At 41.8% G+C, this 17,888-nt stretch overlaps 1 protein-coding gene across 2 annotated transcripts in view; it reads left to right on the top strand.

Moving 5' to 3' along the window:
• Positions 1 to 878: 878 nt before the first annotated feature.
• The window catches only part of LOC117511807 (vesicle-associated membrane protein-associated protein B/C-like), a 38,934-nt gene continuing 21,924 nt past the window's right edge, over positions 879 to 17,888 (top strand). For both annotated transcript variants that reach the window (XM_034171722.1, XM_034171723.1), the window contains exons 1-5: positions 879 to 932; positions 965 to 1,127; positions 6,632 to 6,784; positions 10,009 to 10,112; positions 14,337 to 14,417. In XM_034171722.1, the coding sequence (XP_034027613.1) occupies positions 1,070 to 1,127; positions 6,632 to 6,784; positions 10,009 to 10,112; positions 14,337 to 14,417 (396 nt within the window). In that variant the 5' untranslated portion in view covers positions 879 to 932; positions 965 to 1,069. The remainder of the gene's footprint in view (positions 933 to 964; positions 1,128 to 6,631; positions 6,785 to 10,008; positions 10,113 to 14,336; positions 14,418 to 17,888) is intronic.

Below are 17,888 nucleotides of genomic sequence, written 5' to 3' on the forward strand. Positions count from 1 at the left end.
AAGAGAGAGAAGAGAGAGAAATAAATAGATAGGGGAAGAGAGAGCGAGAGAGATAGGGAGAGAGAGATGGGATAGGGAGGAGAGGGAGAGGGAGAGAGAGATAGCTAGTATAGAGAGCGGTAGAGGGAGGAGAGAATGAGAGGATAAGAGCTAGAGTGCAGAGCAACGAGAGCGGAGCGAGGAATATATGGAGAGAGAGAGAGGGAAGAGGAGAGGGAAGAGGGGAGAGGAGAGAGGGAGAGGGAGAGAGAGAGAGAAGGGAGAGGGGTGAGAGAGAGAGAGGAGAGAGAGGGAGAGGGAGAGAGCGAGGAGAGAGCAGAGAGAGAGAGGGGAGAGAGCAGAGAGAGAGAGAGAGGGGAAAGGCAAAGAGGGGTGGGGAGTAGAGTGGAGGGGGGATGTAGGGTGGAGGTGGGGGTGTATAGGAGCGAGATCAACCCATTGTGAGAATACAGATTTAAACCATGGGGTCACACTGGAAAACGTGTTTAGCCCAAATCACACTAACAGATCGAGTCCAGATTAAAAAAAAACAAACCCTCTGCTGCTTCTCTGTGTCATTCACTGGAGATAATGGAGACAGACGCATGTTTTTATCCACTTTTCTGATTATGCAGATCCAGGAGCTTGATTTGTTTTTGGTGTGGCACCAAAAAAAAATAAAAATCAAGCAATCATATATATATATATATATATATATATATATATATATTATGTATATATATATATATATATATATATATATATATATATATATATATATATATGTGTGTGTGTGTGTGTGTGTGTGTGTAAAATAAATAATAAAAAAAATAAGTTGCCAAGTAACAATTTCAAAACTCCACCTGTCAAAACATTCCAGGAAGCGTTTCGAATCTCACAGTCACGTGTTTTTTTTCCACGAGACAAGTACCGAACCGAGCTTCATCCCGGTGTCCCGACGATTCGTGAACCGCAGCCTATTTGTTACCGAGTCCGGCACAAAGTTTGAAACTGTAACATCATCAGCCTGCAGTAAAATCGTTGCTCTCGCCGTCTGAAAGAAGTAGGGAAAACACCGAAGCTGTGGGACATGGCCAGACCAGAACAAGTCCTGGTGCTTGAGCCACAACAAGAACTGAAATTCAGAGGTAAAGCCCAGAGCAAGGCCGAGCATATAATGTCTATGGGTCGAGGCTAGTTAGCTGTTTTCACGGTGGCTACTGAATCGAATTCTGCGTTCACAATGCAGTGTTATTTATTGTTGGCTTTATTTAAATGAAGCGACTATAACTTCTTGTTAACCGTATAATGTGTCGCAGTAGTAGCTGTGACGGGTGACAAACACTGCTAGTTAGCTAACTACCTAGCGTTCGGTTAACTAGCAACGTGCTAGCTGTCATTGCAGCGTCAGGAGAGGCCCACTTGCTTAGAAAACGTGTTAAAACTCCATGTTGTGTACAGTCACGTTCCACACATTTCGTTATCTTGTTATTGGAAGGTAGTTGCTGGTAACGACTGACTAGTGAAGCATGTTGCACCATCAAAGTGGCATTGCTGTTGCATTTATTGTTGCTCCAACTGGGTAATTCTTGCCCTGATTTTTTTTTCTACTCCTACATCAACAGTATAATTATTGTGGAAAAGGTGCTTAAGCTGGCCAGCTAGGAATGAATAAGCATTTATTTTAAGGGCACAAAAGGATGACAGCAATGATCAAAACAAAGAGCACCTTGTGTCTGCAATCTCTGTCATAGAGCTGACATTCTCCAAAAAACAAGTAAAGCAGGTCTCAGAATCATAGCTATTAATTGGTAAAATAAGCAAATGGCGACATTAAGGCTGAGAACCTCTTTGTGACATCCTGCAACACCTCAGTGACACTCCTGTTGCATATTGTGCCACAGGAGTGTCACTGAGGTGCCACTAGAGGAGTCCTGCTGACTGTTACCTCCGCCAACTGCAGGACTCCTCTAGTTGCCTCCGCCAATGAAGTTGGAGGAGGTATCAGACAGTCAGCAGGACTCCTCTAGTTACCTCCGCCAATGAAGTTGGAGGAGGTATCAGACAGTCAGCAGGACTCCTCTAGTTACCTCCGCCAATGAAGTTGGAGGAGGTATCAGACAGTCAGCAGGACTCCTCTAGTTGCCGCCGCCAATGAAGTTGGAGGAGGTATCAGACAGTCAGCAGGACTCCTCTAGTTACCTCCGCCAATGAAGTTGGAGGAGGTATCAGACAGTCAGCAGGACTCCTCTAGTTGCCTCCGCCAATGAAGTTGGAGGAGGTATCAGACAGTCAGCAGGACTCCTCTAGTTACCTCCGCCAATGAAGTTGGAGGAGGTATCAGACAGTCAGCAGGACTCCTCTAGTTACCTCCGCCAATGAAGTTGGAGGAGGTATCAGACAGTCAGCAGGACTCCTGTAGATACCTCCGCCAACGAAGTTGGAAGAGATATCAAACAGTCAGGACTCTTCTAGTTACGTTGGTGGAGGTATCAGACAGTCAGCAGGACTCCTCTAGTGTCACTGAAGAGCCACTAGAGGAGTCCTCTAGTGTCAGCTGCCAGCTCAGCATGCAGCCGAGGAGGACAGCGAACAGAGATTCTGTCCGCTGAAAGGGAAAAAATCTCCTTTAAAATCCTGTGCGTGAGCGTAGGATTTTAATGGAGACTTTTATTTTATACATTTATTTTACAGTTGAAAGGTTGATATCAAATCTATCATTTTCCTCTAAAAGTCTGGAAAACGTGGTGTCACAGCAGCTCGTAGATGATCTTATTGAGAATAATCTCTTTGAGCCACTGCAGTCTGCTTTTAGAAAATATCATTCCACAGAGACGGCTCTCACTAAAGTGGTGAATGATCTTCTGCTTACAATGGATTCAGACACCACTATGGTTCTGTTGCTGTTAGATCTCAGTGCTGCATTTGATACAGTGGATCATCATATTCTACTTGATAGGCTGGAAAATCATTTTGGGATTACTGGGAGTGCCCTTGCATGGCTGACGTCTATACTTGACCAGTCGTTCTCACTGTGTTTTGTACAGTAACACTACCTCTAACCTTAGTGACATGACTTTCCTTTTTGATAAAAAAGCTTATAGTTAGGGCTGGATCAGGTGACCCTGAACCATCCCTTAGTTATGCTGCTATAGACTTAGACTGCTGGGGGGTTCCCATGATGCACTGAGTGTTTCTTTCTCTTTTTGCTCTGTATGCACCACTCTGCATTTAATCATTAGTGATTGATCTCTGCTCCCCTCCACAGCATGTCTTTTTCTTGGTTCTCTCCCTCAGCCCCAACCAGTCCCAGCAGAAGACTGCCCCTCCCTGAGCCTGGTTCTGCTGGAGGTTTCTTCCTGTTAAAAGGGAGTTCTTCCTTCCCACTGTCACCAAGTGCTTGCTCACGGGGTCGTTTTGACCGTTGGGGTTTTTACGTAATTATTGTATGGCCTTGCCTTACAATATAAAGCGCCTTGGGGCAACTGTTTGTTGTGATTTGGCGCTATATAAATAAAATTGTTGATGATGATGATGACATGAAATTTGGGGTTCCTCAGGGGTCTGTCTTAGGCCCCCTGCTTTTCTCCCTTTATATAGCACCCCTTTGGCACATATTGCGGTGTTTTGGGATTACCTTTCACTGCTATGCAGATGATACTCAGTTATATATGCCGATAACTGCTGGTAATCTCATTCACATAAAATCCTTAGAAGATTTCCTTGTAGCAGTGAGAAGTTGGCTGTCTAGAAACTTCCTACTTTTAAACTCTGATAAGACTGAAATGATGGTTCTTGGTCCAGTGAGACATCGGCATCAATTTGACCAGTTAAAACTCAGCCTAGGCTCGTGTGTCATACATCACACTGACAAAGTGAGGAACCTTGGGGTAATTTTTGATCCTTCATTGTCCTTTGGCCTCCATATTAGAAATATTACTCGGACTGCTTTCTTCCACCTGTGAAATATAGCGAAGATTTGTCCCATCCTGTCTATGGCTGATGCTGAGACCCTGATCCATGAGTTCATCTCTTCTAGATCGGTGTACTGCAATGTTCTATTGTCTGGTGGCTTCCTGTCCCAGTGAGATTAGATTTTAAGGTTCTGCTACTAACCTATAAAATTATTCATAGACTGGCACCTCCCTTCCTAGCTGACCTAATTAAACTTTACGTAACACCCCAGGCTTTACGTTCTCAGGGTGCAGGACTACTTTGTGTCCCTAGGGTGAATAAGAAGTCTGCGGGTCACAGAGCTTTCTCTTATCGTGCCCCTGTTCTGTGGAATGGTCTCCCTGCGTCAATAAAACAATCAGATTCTGTGGAGACTTTCAAGTCCAGACTTAAGACAGACTTATTTTCCCTTTCATATGGCTGGCATACTGGTACAGTTTTGTTTACGCTTTTTACTCTTTTAATTCATGTTATTAGTAATTGGAGCGGGCCGCGGCCTCAACTTCACCTAAATTCTGGGTCTTTTAGTGAAGCTTAGGGCTTAGTGTTTAGTATCACCTTAGTATTTCTTCTGTTTTTCTTGTTGATTAATGCTGACAAATTATACAGTATTTTTTGTCTTTCTGATGCCTGATTCTGTTTTTTCTCTGTTTAAGGTGCAGCTCCATCCAGAGATGGGAGTTGTGTTTGTGTTGGCGATCCTCCTGTCCTGTGCACCAACAGCAGTTCTTGTATAGTCATCCATGAATTGTTCTGTGAATTATTTCTTAATTTATGTTTGTAGCATGGCCCAAGCAGAGGGTCACCCCTTTGAGTCTGGTCTGCTTGAGGTTTCTTCCTCAGAGGGAGTTTTTCCTTACCACTGTTGCTCTGGGGGTTGGTAAGGTTAGACCTTACCTGTGTGAAGCGCCTTGAGGCAACTCTGTTGTGATTTGGCGCTATATAAAGGAAAATAAATTGAAATTGAATTGAAATTGAGCAGATTGCCTTGCATCAGTGAGAAGCTGGATGTCTAGCAACTTCCTACTTTTAAACTCTGATAAGACTGAAATGATGGTTCTTGGTCCAGTGAGATATCGGCATCAATTTGACCAGCTAATGCTTAGCCTAGGCTCGGGTGTCATACATCACACTGACAAAGCGAGGAACCTTGGGGTAATTTTTGATCCTACGTTGTTCTTTGGCCTCCACATTAAAGATATTACGAGGACTGCTTTCTTCCACCTGTGAAATATAGTGAAGAGTCGTCCCATCCTGTCTATGGCTGATGCTGAGACCCCGATTCATGCGTTTGTCTCTTCTAGATTGGACTACTGCGATATTCTATTTTCAGGTTTACCGCAGTCCAGCATTAGGGGTCTCCAATTGTTTCAAAATGTTGCTGCCAGAGTTCTGACATGAAACAGAAAATTTGACCACATTACACCCATTTTGGGATCTCTTCACTGGCTTCCTGTCCCAGTGAGATCAGATTTTAAGGTTCTGCTACTAGCGTATAAAATTGTTCACTGACTGGCTGAAGCTAAATGTAGCATGTGGACATCGCAAACTCTTAGAGCTCTCAAGTTTTTAAAAGAAGAATTTTGCAGCATGTCTGTGTCACGGAGCGACATCAGACAGAGTGAAGATGGCGAGAAAGACCGTTTGATAAGGACAAGAATCCATGGAATTATTGCTGGCTTCATAGACACACCTGAAAGATAAACGGGAAAAGCAAACTACCATCAAGAAACACAGTAACAATTTTTCTCTCCCTGAAAAATAAACATTGTGCTGTTCAAACAGGATTTTAGACAAGATTATGTGACTTTTTTATTATTAATCTAGACTTTCTTTCATTAGAAAAAAGACATTGTGGCTTTGAATGGATTTACAGGAATTTACACAAGGATATAAATGAGTTTTTATTAATGTAGACTTTTTTCGTGGGGAAAAAGACACTGTGGATTCAAAGGAATTTCCACAACAATATGTGACATTTTTACTATAATGTATGTTATTGATATTTTACCCTGATTTTCAAAATATTCTACAAGCTTTAGCTGTGGTTTTTGAAATACATTAACAGTCTTTTCAGTCTTCATGAATTTCATGTAGTTTAATTGTTCTGAGTTGATGCATAATTTGGTTTACAATTAAAAGGAAAATCATTCCAGGTCCTACTTCCACGTCATATTCTGTTATTTCAACATGATCATTGACAGTTCAAATGAAAGATGGAGTGTCGGATCATTTAAATATGCACTTCTTTTGAGATTTTTTTTTTTTCTTCCAGGAAATGCTGAAAATGTGTCATTAGATACACAATTAGTTTGGTTTCTGGGCCCCCGCAGGCCCTAAACCCCAGCTTGAGCCCCTGCAAATTTTCCTCGAATTTTACAATTTTCATTTCACAGCCCTGTTAGACCTTACTTGTGTGAAGCGCCTTGAGGCAACCTCGTTGTTATTTGGCGCTATATAAATGAAATAAATTGAACATTTTTTCCAAGGTAATTGGATTTGGAAACTTGTGTTGAGGGATGTTTGCTCTGTACAAGCGTGGTGCTTTAGTTGTTTGTTGTTTTAGGTCACTGCGAGTTGAACACCTTGGGCTGTGGAAATTTGTCCTATGTTTGTTTTTATTTATTTTATTTCATGAACCAAACAACTGTTTATTATTGGGTAAAGAACTTGACTTTCAAGCTTCTGTCTTCTTCAGGCCCCTTTACAGATGTCGTCAGTGCCACCCTGAAGCTCACCAACCCCACAGATAGAAATGTGTGTTTCAAAGTCAAGACCACGGCACCCCGCAGATACTGTGTGCGCCCAAACAGCGGCGTCATTGATGCTGGAACGTCCATTAATGTTTCTGGTTTGTAACCATTTTCTCATCCTCTCAATATATTTGTGATAAGCCAGTTGTTAGGTCAGTGCCAGATTTTTTTCACAGTTCAGAGTTTGGTAAAGCTGATGCTTTCATTTGATACAAAGTGTTTGAGTACTGTTTATAGTCCATGAGCCAGTCATGAATTTTGACCTAATCGGTACCACTTAAGGGGAAAAAAAATGACACTTAGAATCCAGCCTCAGTGTATCATGGCCTACACAAAAATGTATGATAGCCACTCCAGGGTGGTAGCTGTAGCCAGGTAGGGGTCAGTGAAGAATTACACAGGGGTCAAACTTTAAAAATGCTCCAGTCATGTTGAAAACTATATCACATTATTTGTCTGATCATAACAATTCCAAAAAGGTGTAGTTCGGACTATCTATGATGGAATGTTCTGGAGTTATGCGGTAAAACCAGCAAAAATGGTAGCAAAGGTCAGTTTCACTTTGTACACGGGTCAAAAGTTAAAATTGCTCCAATTTCAGCAAAAATATTATGCATATTATTGGTTGAAATAAAAGGATCAGTAAAGGGAATAGTTTTGACTGTGTTGAATGTTTTGTCTCCAAAATAAAGGTCAAACAAGGTCAACATCCATTGCATTCTATGACATGTGACATATGTTACCCTGTAACATGATAACCAAGCATGACAGATGGTGCACACTATTCCTTTTTAGAACCCCATTGACCCAAACAATAATTTGCATAATTCTTTACACTGAGGCTGGATTCTAAGTGTCAGGGGTTTTTTTTCCCCTTAAGTGATACCGAAAACCTGCATGGACTATTTTGTGTGTGTGTGTGTGTGTGTGTGTGTGTGTGTGTGTGTGTGTGTGTGTGTGTGTGTGTGTGTGTGTGTGTGTGTGTGTGTGTGTGTGTGTGTGTGTGTGTGTGTGAGAGAGAGAGAGACTTTGTTCCATAGTTGATACAGATTAGTAATATGTGTGTGTGCGTTAGGGATGAGCGAGTACATCACTATCTGTATCTGTTGAACCATAAATGATCTGTATCTGTACTAGGGTTGGGTATCGGGAACCGTTTCTTTTTGGTTATCGTTAAGAAATGATTTGATCCATTGACATCAATAGTCTTCTTGCTTAACGATTCCCTTATTGGTCCTTCAGAGCGGCTGTTGTTTTGAGTGTTTGTTGGGAAAATGATCATTTCTCTACATTGATTACAGACCCTGCAGTGGGTCTGTAATCATCCATTTCTGCAGCGTGGCTTTGAACCTTGAACGAATGAAGCAGTGTTTTGATCTGCTGCTTCGTTGGTTCATTGCTTTGCTTCTCTTCAGAAGCGGCAACTCCGCTTCTTAACCCCTCTCAAAGCTGTTAAAATATATCAATTGTGATTCACTTTTGTGTGGATTAAAGTGACTAACTGGGACTCCTTTCTTGTTGCAAGAAAGAAACGAGACTCATCCTTCGTTCTGTTGCTCCAAATGCTGCGCCGCTCTCTGCCGAGTCGAGTTTGCTTTATAACTTCAAAGCGAATCACCTTTTAAATCAAATGACCCCTCTTTCCAAATGTTGTAATACAAACAATAAACTGCAATTGACCAAATGTTTGTTTTTTTTTCTCCCAAAATGAGACATCCTGCGCTGATGTGCAGCAGCCCAAGACTGTTTGGCTGCAGACCTGCAGATTTCAGCAGCTGTCTGAGATCACCTCAGATGTATGGAGAGACAATCATGCCATTAATGTCTGAAAGGAAATGCTTTTGACAAAAACTACAGATTTTATTTCTGTTTATGTCCAGTGATCAAGGATCCAGTGACCAATTTCATATTTATTTACTTCAAGACTCAATAAAATGTTGACATAGCCTGTAAAGCCTACTTTTAGTACACAGAAAATTAACAGGGATGTATCGATTAAAGAATTGGATCAATAAGTGGAATTGATAATAGTATCTATCGATTAAAATCTTATCAATACCCATCCCTAATCTGTACCCAGAGTGGGCGGGGCCTAAACCGGAGGTGGGCATGGTTTAACTGGAAATGGGTGGGGCTTAAAATAGTACATTATTTTAAGCCTGAAATTGATATGGATTGATAAGAAGTTGCTATGACAGCCTCAAATTTGAGATTCAAATAAATGATTTTGATCACAAAAGTAAGAGAACTATTTACAGAACAAATTTTTTTTTTTTTTTTTTTTTTTTTTTTTTTTTTAACTCAGAAGAATATTCTTAAGTGTATGAATGAATATTTACAGAGCAGCCTCAGAATTGAGATTTAAAAACCCCGACCAGAGTGGAGGCAGTGACCGACACAACATGAGCCGTTTTCAGCTCTGTCTTGTCAAATGCAACCCGTGTATTACAAAACAAGTTCACCAAGGAACTTTAAATACCCTACAAACCAAAATAGAGGCTAATTGAAGAAAACCTAAGGAGTACTGAGAGAGCAACATGAGGTAGAGCCAAGCACAGACAGAGAGATCACTTCCTGTCTGTCTGTGTGTGAGAGTGAGGTGTGGGTGCAGAGACGTGTCTGTGTAGGGAGGGGTGGGCACTGTGTGTGACTGGCCAATCACAGAGCATGAAGACAAGTCAGTTACCCAATCAGGATTTTCCTTCAGCATGAGCACAGATATTGACGAGTTTTACTCGTCTCATGCTCATCAAAAATGCTTTATCCGTACCAGATACTCGTCTGAAATGAGCATCATATTATCAAAATCATATTTTACACATTTTGTTGGCTGATTAGAAGGCAGTGTTTACTCACCAGGGGAAGAAATTTAAGCTTTATTAAGATCTTGGGATGTAGGCAGCCGGTCTGCTCTGTGTCAGCCTGATCCCGTCAGATCTCAGAAGCAAAGCAGAGCAGGATCTGGTTAGTACTTGGATGGGAGACCTCTTTGGAATACCAGCGGCTGTGTGTGTTTCTCCGGGAAAAACTGGAGTTGCGTCAGGAAGGGCATCCGGCGTAAAACTTGTGCCAATTACCAATGCGGATCTGGTTGTATCCGCTGTGGTGACCCCCGAACAGCCAAATGAACAACAACATTAAGATCTGTGATGTCCTGAATCACAGGTGGTCTCTTGTCATTTCATTAAAAGGAAACTGTGTGATCAGATTATAAACCCCAACTGATGCCTTTTCACTTGCTGCTTATAGTTGTGTGGCAATCCAGGAAGTTACTCTTATGCTAATGTCTGGACCTCTGTTGTGCTATTGTTTGTGTTCACAGTTATGCTTCAGCCTTTTGATTATGACCCCAATGAAAAGAGTAAACACAAATTCATGGTACAGTCCATGCTGGCTCCATATGATATGACTGACATGGAAGGAGTTGTGAGTATCTGAACATAAAACTGATTTCTGAATGTGCACAGTTCATCGAATGCATCTATTTAAAATGCATGCATTGGGTCTGTGGTAGCTTGCAGCACCAGCACAAGTTCATTTTAAATAATTGCTCATCCAGTGGAACCCCGGTTTTCGAACGGCTCTCTTTACGGTTCATGAACATATTTTTTGAGTGAAAAAAATGCATCACTTTTTGAACAAAGTCTAACAGGTGAAGCTACTAACAGATGCTAAAAGTGTTAACACCATTAGCAGAGAAGTCCAGAAATTCAGCTACCTGATGTTACTATATGGAGGGGGATTCCCCTTCTGTAGAGTAACATCCGTGCCCTTCACCTTCCATGTATGTCATCAACTCGCTTCTGTACAGGTAAGTTGAAATGAAATGGTCTTTTTTGTTATAATTATTGTACAGTGTTTTGTATAAGATACTATGCATATTCTTTGTATTTTGTCTGCCTGTTGTGCATTAAATGTTGTTAAAAAGGTAAAAACACCATGTTCTTGTTGGGGCAAGGAACCGATTAATCCATTTTCTATAGTTTCTTATGGGAAAACTGGTTTTGGTTTAAGAACAGCATTTAGGAACCAATTAAGTTCTAAAACCGAGGTTCCACTGTACTTACGGAACAGGATTATGGTCTTATGGAAAAACTAGCATGTCTCTTGGAGAGCACAAGGAAACTGACAATACCATTATTACCTCTATCAACTGACAAAGGAGGACAGCCACAACTGTGACTTTTTTCCACTTCAGCTAATTCTGGTGTCATAAGGCAAAAATGTCAAGAGAGAAAACTAAAACCAGTCTTACTGTTTTTTTTACTGTTTTTTTTTTTTTTTTAAGTCCTGTCCTCGGGGACAGAACAAAAATTCAGTGAAGCTTTGACTGAATTGCAGACTGGGGAAGGAAGATGACAACAGAAAGATGAGAAAGTTATGGTGAGAGAGATGGTAGACCAGAAAAACTTTATTTGTTTATTTATTTTTTAGTAGAATATTCAGACCATGTGAAGCACCCCCCCCCCCCCCAAAAAAGAATAAATAAATAAAACAAAGATTAAAAAAAAAATTGTTTGCGGTGGGGGATCTAGCTTTGACTGTGCCACTTCCATAGAGGTGCAGGATTTGCAGATGCAGTGAAAAATCATCCCACAGTGAGTGTGCAAAAACAACAAAAAATGCTTAGATACTGCTTGGGATTGGGGTTCAGAAGGTTTTTATTATTTATTTATTTTACTTTTTAATGATGAGTTTTGTTTAAGAGCCCCGCCCTCCCCCAAGCAGCCAACACTGTATTTGGGCATAAAACACTACCATAGATATTTACGGATATGTAATATTCCCAGTTGCAGTCAGGAAACATGGCATTTTAGAAGCCCATGATGGCACGTTCCTGGAATAACTACAAAAATAAAAAATACACTCAACAAAAATATAAACGCAACACTTTTGGTTTTGCTCCCATTTTGTATAAGATGAACTCAAAGATCTAAAACTTTTTCCACTTACACAATATCACCATTTCCCTCAAATATTGTTCACAAACCAGTTTAAATCTGTGATAGTGAGCACTTCTCCTTTGCTGAGATAATCCATCCCACCTCACAGGTGTGCCATATCAAGATGCTGATTAGACACCATGATTAGTGCACAGGTGTGCCTTAGACTGTCCACAATAAAAGGCCACTCTGAAAGGTGCAGTTTTGTTTTATTGGGGGGGATACCAGTCAGTATCTGGTGTGACCACCATTTACCTCATGCAGTGCAACACATCTCCTTCGCATAGAGTTGATCAGGTTGTCAATTGTGGCCTGTGGAATGTTGGTCCACTCCTCTTCAATGGCTGTGCGAAGTTGCTGGATATTGGCAGGAACTGGTACACGCTGTCGTATACGCCGGTCCAGAGCATCCCAAACATGCTCAATCAATCAATCAATCAACTTTTTTCTTATATAGCGCCAAATCACAACAAACAGTTGCCCCAAGGCGCTCCATATTGTAAGGCAAGGCCATACAATAATTATGAAAAACCCCAACGGTCAAAACGACCCCCTATGAGCAAGCACTTGGCCACAGTGGGAAGGAAAAACTCCCTTTTAACAGGAAGAAACCTCCAGCAGAACCAGGCTCAGGGAGGGGCAGTCTTCTGCTGAGACTGGTTGGGGCTGAGGGAAAAATGGGTGACATGTCCGGTGAGTATGCCGGCCATGCAAGAACTTGGACATTTTCATCTTCCAAGAATTGTGTACAGATCCTTGCAACATGGGGCCGTGCATTATCCTGCTGCAACATGAGGTGATGTTCTTGTATAGCACAACAATGGGCCTCAGGATCTCGTCACAGTATCTCTGTGCATTCAAAATGCCATCAATAAAATGCACCTGTGTTCTTCATCCATAACAGACGCCTGCCCATACCATAACCCCACCGCCACCATGGGCCACTCGATCCACAACATTGACATCAGAAAACCGCTCACCCACACGACGCCACACATGCTGTCTGCCATCTGCCCTGGACAGTGTGAACCGGGATTCATCCATGAAGAGAACACCTCTCCAACATGCCAAACGCCAGCGAATGTGAGCATTTGCCCACTCAAGTCGGTTACGACGACGAACTGGAGTCAGGTCGAGACCCCGATGAGGACGACGAGCATGCAGATGAGCTTTCCTGAGACAGTTTCTGACAGTTTGTGCAGGAATTCTTTGGTTATGCAAACCGATTGTTTCAGCAGCTGTCCAAGTGGCTGGTCTCAGATGATCTTGGAGGTGAACATGCTGGATGTGGAGGTCCTGGGCTGGTGTGGTTACACGTGGTCTGCGGTTGTGAGGCTGGTTGGATGTACTGCCAAATTCTCTGAAACGCCTTTGGAGACGGCTTATGGTAGAGAAATGAACATTCAATACACGAGCAACAGCTCTGGTTGACATTCCTACTGTCAGCATGCCAATTGCACGCTCCCTCAAAACTTGCGACATCTGTGGCATTGTGCTGTGTGATAAAACTGCACCTTTCAGAGTGGCCTTTTATTGTGGGCAGTCTAAGGCACACCTGTGCACTAATCATGGTGTCTAATCAGCATCTTGATATGGCACACCTGTGAGGTGGGATGGATTATCTCAGCAAAGGAGAAGTACTCACTATCACATATTTAGACTGGTTTGTGAACAATATTTGAGGGAAATGGTGATATTGTGTATGTGGAAAAAGTTTTAGATCTTTGAGTTCATCTCATACAAAATGGGAGCAAAACCAAAAGTGTTGCGTTTATATTTTTGTTGAGTGTATTTCTGTCCTCAGAATCAGAACAAAAATTCTGTGAGTCGTTGACTGAATTGCAGGCAAAGATAAAGTTATGGTGGGAGTGATGGTAGACCAGCAAAACACTGCTTTTTTTAGTAGTGTATTCAGCCCATGTGAACCCCCCCCCAAGAAATAAATTAAGACAGAAAAATTATTTTGGGGACGGGACAGTTCTGCCTACATCTAGCTATGAATGTGCTGCTTCCGTAGAGGTGCAGGATTTGCATGCATTCAATAATTTTCTGCCAGTTATCTGGGTCGCGGTGGCAGCACACCAAGCAGCTCATCCCATACTTCTCTATTAGGGATTAGGATTTGCAGGTGTAGTACAGTGAGAAATCATCCTGCAGTGAGTAATAAATTAATAAATGTCTGGACCATCGGGTCGCAGCCGAGTGTGAAGCACCTGGGATGAGAATCAGCACCTCTAAATCTGAGGCCATGGTTTTCAGCAGGAAACCAGTGGATTGCCTACTTTTTGTGATTTTATCTCATAATCCTGAATTTGCATGAAGTATTATTTTTCCATGTTGGGCAGGGGTGATGGCCAAGTGGTTATTGTGCTTGGTTTCCATGTGGAAGGTTCCTGGTTCAAAAATCCCACCCCTGCCTATTTCTACATGTAATGTGGTGTTGCGTCAGGATGGGCATCTGGCGTTAAACCAAATCAACATGCAGATCCTGCTCAAATGCTGTGTTGACCCCGAGTAGGTTTCCTTGTGCTGACCCTGAGTGGGGTCAACACAAGGGAGCAGCCAAAGGGACTTAATATTATTTGAACATGTGGCCTTAATTGTTTTCTCACTATATAATTATACAAAACATTTTGCTCTGTTATGACTGTAAAGAAGTATGGCTGCTAAAAGTCTTCTTTCTTTCTTTGTCTCATGATGTCTGCAGTGGAAGGAGGCAAAGCCAGAAGAACTGATGGATTCAAAGTTGAGATGTGCATTTGAGATGCCGCTAGAAAATGACAAAACTGTATGTACAAGTTTGATTCTTATCTTAACTTGTTTGTTCATTCATGGAAGTCCGATTACACCAATCATCATCAAATCAGCAAAGCTGGATATGTTAAAGGGGGCATTTCATCTCGAAAGATGTCACACATACGAGGCTTCAGAACCAGGATCTTTTTATGACACTCCGACACACTGCCACTTGTGTGCCAGAAACTAATTTCTTCTTCTTTATTAGTTTGTGTTTATTATTAACAATAAACAGGCAGCATGATGACTTGGTGGTTAGCACTGTTGCCTCACAGCAAGAAGTTCATAGGATTGATTACCGCCTGCGGCCTTTCTGTGTGGAGTTTGCATGTTCTCCCCGTGTTTGTGGGTTTCCTCCGGGTCCTTAGGGCTTCCTCCCACAGTTAGACATGCAGGTTAGGTGATTTGGAAACTTTATAATTGTCCAGGTCTCCCTTGCAATAGAGATCTCAATCTCAGTGGCACTAACCTGGTTAAATAAAGGTTAAATGAATTTTAAAAATAAACCATTTGTTGCATTGTCTTTAAGAAGGCACTGTCATTACCACGCTGTCACTTCCAGTCTACCTGTTAGACGCTGCAGGCTTTAATCCTGGCTTTTACTTCCGTGCTGCTGAATGTCAGAGCTAGACGTGGGCCAATAACCAGTTTCACGGTATACCGCTGTATGAACAAGCCACGGTATCAAAACCATTAAAATTTTCTGTTATACCATCCCTACAGTATGAGCGGGTTATGAGAATTCTTGACAGGCAGAGCGGAGGCGGCCGTTGCCGCCCTTCCCCCTGGCGTGCACCTCCGTCTCTGTTTACAAACAGGCAGCTAACATTAGCTAGCTCTGCATCATGGCTGAAGGAGGCGAAGCCTGCACTGAACTTTTCCCTCCGTCTAAAAGGAACAAGTCAGCTTTTTCATTTTATTTTCTGTGGAATAGCCCTTCAAGCCAAAAACAGTGGCAACAAAGCACCGTAGCTATGGCCTTTGTCGGACGCAGAGCGATTCAAGATACCTGCAAAGGATTACATGGAAGGAGTAAACTTTATCCCGGCTTTGAAAACACTGAGAAGTACAAGCGGTGGACTCGAGTCGTGCTTGGGGTCGACCAAATTTCCGGACCTCATTCCAACCACGTTTCTCCCGAAGCAAGTCATGTTTCCCACGGGGCAGATGCTACATGTCTAAAAGAGTGACTATTATTTTGGTATTTTCTCTAAAGTTATCAGTTGTATAGTGTTCGTAGCGGGAGACATCTTGTCAATTAATGTGCCTGAATCATGCGCGCTTCATGCAAATAGCCATAATGTTGTTAAAGTACATTTTAAAGCTATACATAATACCGTGAAACCGCGGTATTTTTGCCCACGGTTATCATACTGGCCCATGCCTAGTCGGAGTCTTGATCAACGGTGTGCTGATGGGGGTGCAGAGCCTGTTAGCGGAACATAGTATGCTAGCTCATCTAGGGAGAGGACATATGTGAAAAGAAAAGATTTACCTGAGTTTCAAAATGTCACCAACAGCCTACTGTTTTAATCATCAACATGCTAGCAGCTGCCACAAGCTGATTAGCTCATTCAGGAGCCTGTTTCAGACGGGAGGCTCAACAAACTCTTGAGTCTGACTCTGAAATCTGAGTTGATTTGCCCTGAAATGGAGAAACGCTTGAGATTTTGGTTCCAGAACACCTGATTTGAGTTAATCAACTCAGAGTAGGTTGACTCTGAGTTAAGTGTGTGCACAAAAGGCAGAATTAATGGTGCCGCGATGCTGGGATTCACCAGGGCAACAACTAACAAAAAATAAATAAATAATTCAGCACAACACAGCTGCGGTTGCAACAGCTTGAAATGGTGTGGGAGAAAATTGCTGCTCAAGTCACTGTGTATATTGATATATTTATTTAATATTACAGGTGAAAACTGGTAGCGTGAATTAAAATTTTACTCATTTGATTGCACTCCTTCAACTGGAAAAAACCTGCATCGCTTTGTCCCTCACTGGGCTCCAACTCAGTTCCCAAAGTAGGAGACAGAAGCTCTAACCAATCAGGTAAAACCCGTCTTCCAGTATTTCTACAACATGTATCGTTCTAGGAGAGTGAGGTTTACGTTACTGCACAGCACCCCCTGTTGGCCACGGTTACACATGAAAGCACCTGAAAATGAATATAAGAAAGTTCCAGCTGGTAAGACTAAGACTTGAAGGACTTGTGGCTGCGCCTCACTTTAATCTGACATTTATTTGACATGTAATGGTAAATGTACTGGCCCTAGCTGTCTGTGCCTGAATGAGCTACTGAACTTGTGGCAGAGCAGATATAGAAATTCTGCAGGTTAGGTGGTCCTTGGGAACCGGGTTAAGATCTATTGGTGTAGATGTGAATTTTGTACATGACGGCACATTCACATCGGGGTGAAATGTTAGGTGTCGCTGTAAAGCGCGTTGAGCATCTACAGCAGCTGGGGGAAAGTGCTATACAAATGCAGTCTGTTTAAGTTGTGTTTATTTTCATTTTAGGGGTGTGAGATCTCTCTCTCTCTCTGTGAGATCTTGTAAACGCAGAAAACCATGTTTTAAAATCTTTATATTCTGTGGAAAAAAATCCATTTCCAAGTAAAAATATATGTTGCTTAGTTTCGATGCGAAAATATCGCAAAGCAAATGCAATTGCAGTTTGGCTTCTTTGTCTTTCTCTGTGTCCTGTCTGCAAGTGGAGGAGGGGGGGCAGTGTGTTTGAGTGTCTCTCAGCCTCACAGTGCGGTGGTGACACAGCGAGCAAAACATTTTTAAACTTTTCTTTCAAATTCTGCTCTGAGTGTCCTCGCTGTGGTTAAACTAAAAACACAACTTCAGACCCGCGGCACATTAACAGCACACACGAATATTGTTTTTTTTTGTTTTTTTAGTACACCTAAAATCTCTTTCTGAGGATGACATAATGTTCCTGCTCAGAAAGTGCAAACCAGGGGCAAATCTCTCCGTACAGACTGAGCAAGTGAGGTTTATAATTCTGTTCTAGGATTTATTGATGAGCCATATAAAGATAAGTTAATTTAACTTGCATAAATAACGTGGGATGTGAAGGAATATATATATATATATATATATATATATATATATATATATATATATATATATATATATATATATATATATTTTTTAATGTAATGTCTTAGCTCTGGCATTGCTCGGTCTGTTTGAGGTTCTAGCTTTAAAGGGCATGTCGCACGTTATTTAACATCCCAGTTAGCAACACACAATAAAGCAGTCATGAGTGTAAGCCTATCTGTGCACATGCATTAATAATTAGTGGTAGCTGATGTATTTTATTGCTAATTATCCCTCTTGCTGAGCGAGTCAACAGGTGCATTTCCAGAAAACATCTTACTCTGCAATTCTCGGTGTGTGATGTACATCATGGAATAAGCAGAAATATTCTGATCGCTGACATACAGGTTTTTTA

The sequence above is a fragment of the Thalassophryne amazonica genome, chromosome 6 (genome assembly GCF_902500255.1).
Source record: "Thalassophryne amazonica chromosome 6, fThaAma1.1, whole genome shotgun sequence".
In the NCBI taxonomy this organism is placed as follows: domain Eukaryota; kingdom Metazoa; phylum Chordata; class Actinopteri; order Batrachoidiformes; family Batrachoididae; genus Thalassophryne; species Thalassophryne amazonica.